Source organism: Gossypium hirsutum, chromosome D06, assembly GCF_007990345.1.
Source record: "Gossypium hirsutum isolate 1008001.06 chromosome D06, Gossypium_hirsutum_v2.1, whole genome shotgun sequence".
NCBI lineage: Eukaryota > Viridiplantae > Streptophyta > Magnoliopsida > Malvales > Malvaceae > Gossypium > Gossypium hirsutum.
This window is the reverse complement of record NC_053442.1, coordinates 12,015,096-12,021,424: the sequence shown is the minus strand read 5'-3', so window position 1 is coordinate 12,021,424 and position 6,329 is coordinate 12,015,096. Positions and strand designations below refer to the sequence as shown.

Sequence of the window (6,329 nt, the reverse complement as noted above, 5' to 3'; positions counted from 1 at the left end):
GTAATATTCCTAACAAGTTAGTTGCTTTAGGGAAGAGACTTATTCAATGGAGCAAGAATTGAAGGCTTAACAAGGGTAGGAAAATTCTTATATCGATTGGTAGAGTTAGCTGAGATTGATTCGTTGATACTTTGGGTGAGATTGTTGTGGCTAAAGTAAAGCTGAATTTTGAGATGGATAAGGAGGAAATTTATTGGGAGCCGAGAGTTCCAACAAACTGGCTGAAGAGAGGGGGAGATAAATTGATATTTGTTTTTTCCCCTTTTTTCTATACAAGGATGAGTATTGTTTTTTTTTCTTCTCTTAGTTGTTTCTGTTTGTTGGTCTATTTTCAGATGCACGTGATTTGGCTTGATTGAGTAGATAAACGATACTATTTATTAATAATAAACTAGTCATTTATTGAAAAATATTTGACAAATTTATTAAATCATGTATTTAAATATTATATATTATATTTTATTAATCGAATGTATACGTATAAGCATTTTTGTTTCTACTAATACATTTATTAATCAAATGCCTTCTTTTATTTTAGTTTGGTTTATTCTAAGCTACTTTTTCTATATATATATAAAAAACTATTTGCCTACAATTTAACATATTTTGTTCACTATTTCAACAATAATGTTTTATACTTACCTATATGTTATATCTAAATACCAAGATTTTCTAACATTGTATATATGCATTTGATTGTTTAATCTTAATAATTTTGTTTCGCAACATTAAATCATATAATATATTCACTTAAATCGTGAATATATCTTAATCTAGTTTTATTAATTGGGTCCATATTATATAAGAAGGACGTATATAAGAAAATTTTCCTATAATAATTTATTTTTAATTGGATCCATATCCAATGTAATAGTATATAGGAAGGACTTATATAAGAAATTTTCCTATAATAATTTCTTCTTAAGATCGTAGAGTTTAGATCTAATTACCCACGTGGTTAAAATCCCAGACCCACCTAGTGTCTTCCCTTCGATAGAAGAAAACCTCTCAAAATACAAGCCCAAGCTTCAAATTAACCGTCGCAACCTCCCTTTCCAAACCCTAACCACCGCCGGTCCACAGCCCTCTTCGTCCTCTTTGGAACGGTGAGTCTGCTTGATTTTTTTTATTTATTTCACATCTCTATCTACTTTATATTATAGAAGCTTATCGCTTTCGTAATTAATTTTAATTTGAAGTCGCTGAATTCTGTAGAATATGCTTTCTGGGGTGAAGGTTATACCTCGTGATGAGATTGATAAGGTATAATTCATCAATTTCACATTTCTTTCTTTTTGTCAGTAAAGTTTCCTCAGTTAGTTTTTTTTTTGTACCAGGAAGAAAATGAGAACTCAGATAGGAAGAAGAAAAGATACACTAGTAAAATGGAAAAAAATAAAAGAAAAAGGAAAAGTTCTGGGTATTGTGGTTCTTCGGATGATGATATTGAGAGAATAGAAAAAGGATCTAGACGAAATAAGAAGTGGTATTCATCAGAGGAGTATTCAAGCGAAAGTGAGAGCGAAGGGAGTTCCGATACAGATAAAGGGAGGCATTCAGATAGGAGAAAGGATAAGAGGAATAAGAAACGATCCAGAAGTAAAAAGAAACGTTATTCATCGTCATCAGTGGATTATTCGTCTGAAGATGTGGATGAGGATCGAAGACGTAATTCAGGAGTTGGAAAGAAAAGGAGTAAGAGAAGAGAATTTTTTGTTCTGAATTATTGATGATTGGTTCATTTTAGACATTGATCAGTTATTATTGTTGTTGGTTTGCAGATGATGGTGGAGAATCTCCTTTGAAAGAGAAGGAGATTGAGAGGAAAGAAATTGGACTGGAATGGATGCTCAGACCTGCATTTAAGACTGATAAGAAACATTTAGAACCTGCTGCTGTTGCACAACTTGAGGAACCTCCTACTGAGGAGGTATGGCACTTGAGCTATTAATTCTAGCTGATTTTTTACCTTTTATTTTCTTTGATTCTGGCATAATACAAACATAAATGCTTGCTGATGGAGATATTTATATTTTAAAGCAAAAAATATCTTGTCTGCTTTACGGTTCTCTTTGTTGTTCAGAAAAAAATCAAACTTTTCTAACGAGGATTTGATAAGCTTCTTTCTCTTTTTATTTCTTAGACTGCTTTAGTTATGTTTACTTTGGAGAGTTCTAAACAAGCTTGCATTTGTGGTTCTTGGTTGTATGGAGCATGCATTCTTTACTTTCTGCCTTTATATTTTATTAGTGCATGAATCGTTAGGTGATAATAGTACATATATTGTTACCAGATAAAGACGATGCATCCTAGAGAGTTGAATCCATATCTGAAAGATAATGGAACTGGTTATCCAGAGGAAGCAGAAGAAAAGAGAGCTGGTGTAGACAGGCTTTTATCTTCTTCGTTTGTAGGGGATGGAGGTGCTAGTTGGAGACTTAAAGCTTTGAAGCGTGCAGAAGAGCAAGCTTCTCGAGAAGGACGAAGTATTGAGGAGGTAATTTTTTGTTCAGGAAAAATTGTATATCAGGAAGGGTGCCATGTTGCCTTTTTTTTTTTTTAACAGTTTAAAGTGTGATTCCATTAGCCTTTTCTGTTGAAACCATACAGGTTGTTCTAGAACGTTGGGGTTCTCTTGATATACTGGCTGCATATGGAGCATCTCGTAGAGCTGCTGCACCTCGAGCCCATCTGCATGCCATAAGAAATAGAAAGCAAGGCCCAGATAATGAGAAACAAAATGTTGCAGACAATCAAAGGGAAAGAAAGTCAGAAAGAAATTCTGAAAGGGTACTTGCAATGACACTTATATGGATTTCATAATTTGTTAGTTTAAATGAAAAATAGTACATAGTGGTTGCACTCTAGTAGTCCAGGAACCACAGATGTTCTAATCCTTTCTATGGTTTTGGTTGCCAGAACACTACTCGAGATTATTTGCGGGATGTATCTCTTCGACATTCTGACATGAAGACCCCAAAAGTCCGCGATTCATTATCCTGGGGAAAACGAAAAAACCAAAATATTCCTGCTAAAAATGCTGGTGCTATATCGACTGCAAATAAGTTTACCGATGATGGAAACTTCATGCAAGAATTTCTTCGTAAGCAGGGAAATGATACTATCGCATCTGGTTCACATACAGATCGTGATGGAAATATAAACTCAAAAGTTGTAGTATCAGAGACGAATAAACCTAGTGAAGCTGCTACAATGCCAAAGGAGACTTTGAGCATAAACCAATTGGCAGCTAAGGCTTTGCAGCTTCGGTTGAAAGGAAAGCATGATGAGGCTGAGAAACTTCTGGTAAGACAACCTTTTGCTTTGATACAGTACATTGATTTGATTAGGGAGTTTCTCAATCTTATTCTTAGTTTCCTATGCTAAAGTTTTGTTATTCCATAGATAGAAAGATAAACGTATGCAGATCCTCTCATTTTGAGATTATAACAGTCAAATATTTCCTGGATCTAGAAAATATGGGTTGTTCATTTTTTTGTCTAGGTATTAGAACCCTGTTTAACTTTTCAGAACTAGAAGATCATAAATTTTAGTTGTTTGCATATGTGCCTTATGCATTGAATAACTTGATCTAAAGAATATTGCTTTTTTCTCCTATCTGTCAACATAGGGCTTAATTTTGTCTTCAGTTGGTTTAATTTAATTGGTTTTGTTATTTTTTTTCCTTATTAGCTGGAAGTTGAGAGCATGAAGGCTAAGCAGAACACTGGAGATCATGCCAGTAAGCAGCAGAATGTTGACAACAACAGCAGGTAACTTTTCAACTTTATATTTCTTTGGTATTCCCCATTCTGAAAATGCTGTTTCGAATGAGCTTAAAGTAGTAAGCTTATAACTCTCTATGAGACTGTCATTTGGGATTCTAAAGCAAATTGCAAAGTGTTTACTTTCGCTTTTGAGTTCTTTTTTTAATAATTTATAGAGTTTTATTCTTAATGTAGCATTCCAACTCACATTTTAATATCTTTTTACATTTTTTTCCTTAACATCTATAAATAATTCTGTTCTGATAATATTATTTGTATTTTATCTAGACATGTTGTTCATGATGTATTGCTTCGGAAAGGGAAGGATGATGATGATACCGATAAGCATCTAGCTCGAAGAATAATGCAGAATAAACAATTTAGTGTATCTGGTCAGGCTGATGATGAATATGACTATGAAGATGGTCCAAGCAGAAAACCATGGAAGAAGGGTGGGGAAAGCAATTGGGTCTCTGGAAATAATCATTTGGCTAAGCGTATATTGACTCAGCAAGAGCGCTGTCTTTTCTGCTTTGAAAACCCTAACAGACCAAAACATCTTGTTGTTGCTATAGCAAATTTCACATACTTGATGCTACCACAATGGCAGCCTGTTGTGCCAGGTCACTGCTGTATCTTACCAATGCAGGTACTCTTTTATCTATGGTGTCACAATTTGCTTTAGCGCCTTAATGTTAATTACATCAGACCAGTAAATTGTTGAGTGATCTTTTGAAGTACAGGCATATAGTTCATTGTTTTAAAGGATTTGAATATTCTTAGTAGTCTTTCCATTTCCTTTCATGGTACCTAACCTAGTTTGTATTAACGTTTCGATATATGAAGCAGAGTAGCTCAGATGCCTTAAAAAATTAGGAGCAAATGAGCTCATTTTGGACACATTAATTTCTTTTATACGAGATGTAGAACTAAAATAATATTTCTTGCGCTTTACAGATTGATGTGTCCTAATTTAAAATGCAAACTCTTTTGCCTTGACAGCATGAGCCAGCCACAAGAACAATTGAAAATAATGTGTGGGATGAAATCCGCAACTTTAAGAAATGCTTAATTATGATGTTTGCCAAGCAAGATAAGGAGATGGTGTTCTTGGAAACTGTGATGGGATTGGCACAACAGCGTCGCCATTGTCTGATTGAATGTATTCCTTTGCCACGGGAAATTGCAAAACAGGCTCCTGTGTATTTTAAAAAGGTTAGGTTCTTTTCAATTTATGTATTGACATTTTGGTAACACCAGTGGCGGAGATGGAAGCAGCAGCTTCTTCTGTTCTTGACATGTAAACTTGATCTTTATCAAAATCAAATGGCTCGGATTTAGTCTGCTGAGTAGCAATAGTTGGAATGTAGATGTGATCTTTGTATGATTCTAAAAGATGTTTGTCACAGGCAATTGATGAAGCCGAGGATGAGTGGAGCCAGCACAATGCAAAGAAGCTGATAGACACGAGTGAGAAGGGATTGCACGGTTCAATCCCGAAAAATTTCCCATATTTCCATGTTGAATTCGGTCTAAACAAAGGGTTTGTGCATGTAATTGATGATGAAAGCCAGTTCAAGAGCAGCCTTGGTCTCAATGTTATTAGAGGTATGTTACAACTTCCAGAGGAGGACATGTACCGCCGCCGGAGGCATCAATCTGTGGAGGAACAAAAGCAGGCTGTTGCCAGTTTTGTTCGTGATTGGGAAGCTTTTGACTGGACAAAACAACTTGACTAGCATCATGATCTAACCTAAAACCTAAACTGAGTTCACCAATTGATAGACTTGACACTGTATATTTACATGGCGTTCGGATTAATGTTTTAGTGTAATCGTATTTGATGTGTTATATAAATAGAAATTTAACACATTAATTATTCTTGTCGCGTAGAAACAAATTCATAAGAATCAAACATCCATTTCACTTGCAATTTATAATCCTATTGTTCCCATCATTATTCCAGCGAGGCAATGTTGGGATTTAGTGAAAAGTAAAATAAAATCCATGACCTATTTTTACTGAAACTACAAGCCTAATTTTTCGAAGGTTATGTTGGTCATTTCATACAAATGTTACGGACTGTTGAGAAGTTAAAACCCTGAAATATTGCTTTATGGAACATGTAAATTCGGTGCAAAAGGTAGACAATTAGTTTTAACCCAATGTGTACTGCTATCGTAAAAGGATGGTGTTTTTTATTAAAATATTGTTACTTTGGTTTTTTTTTCATTTTAATTTTAGTGATTTTTTTCTATATAAAGATTATTGGCTAAGTGAAAGTAACGAATTTTTTGAACTACGGACTAAGTCAAAGAAACGAAATTAAGTTTTAAGTGGAGAATTTGAGATTTGGCTTAGGTTTGTTTTTTTCATAAAATATTAACTTTTCTTCTTAGAAAATTAAAGTTTTCATTTTGTATTAGGGTGTTTGGTTTAGGAATCAAAGCTTACTCTCTGAGTAATCGAAGGTTTAAGAATAAAGGAGAAGATTATTTTAGTTAAAAGCCAAGAATTAACTATATATTGTTGAGCTTGAAAAACATAGGTGCTGGTTTTAAA

The 6,329-nt window shown here is 34.2% G+C and overlaps 1 protein-coding gene across 2 annotated transcripts; it reads left to right on the top strand.

Annotated features, from left to right (window-relative positions):
- The first annotated feature begins 923 nt into the window (after positions 1 to 923).
- Positions 924 to 5,643, top strand: LOC107901173 (CWF19-like protein 2 homolog). 2 transcript variants are annotated; one of them, XM_016827070.2, is made up of 11 exons: positions 924 to 1,106; positions 1,216 to 1,263; positions 1,338 to 1,695; positions 1,782 to 1,930; positions 2,294 to 2,497; positions 2,611 to 2,790; positions 2,920 to 3,306; positions 3,694 to 3,773; positions 4,056 to 4,416; positions 4,770 to 4,982; positions 5,177 to 5,643. In XM_016827070.2, exons 2-11 carry the CDS (start codon positions 1,219 to 1,221, stop codon positions 5,504 to 5,506), a joined length of 2,307 nt encoding a protein of 768 aa, XP_016682559.2. In that variant the 5' UTR covers positions 924 to 1,106; positions 1,216 to 1,218; the 3' UTR covers positions 5,507 to 5,643. The 2 variants fall into 2 exon arrangements, with proteins under 2 accessions (XP_016682559.2, XP_016682557.2); XM_016827068.2 differs by having other exon boundaries at positions 960 to 1,106; positions 1,200 to 1,263.
- Positions 5,644 to 6,329: the final 686 nt, after the last annotated feature.

What these genes read in the sequence shown, in the direction of transcription:
- LOC107901173 (XM_016827070.2), top strand. Translation starts at nt 1,219, where the DNA reads ATGCTTTCTGGGGTGAAGGTTATACCTCGTGATGAGATTGATAAG. An exon ending in AGGAACCTCCTACTGAGGAG is followed by an intron (nt 1,931 to 2,293) that starts GTATGGCACTTG and finishes TATTGTTACCAG; the next exon opens with ATAAAGACGATGCATCCTAG. An exon ending in ATGAGGCTGAGAAACTTCTG is followed by an intron (nt 3,307 to 3,693) that starts GTAAGACAACCT and finishes TTTCCTTATTAG; the next exon opens with CTGGAAGTTGAGAGCATGAA.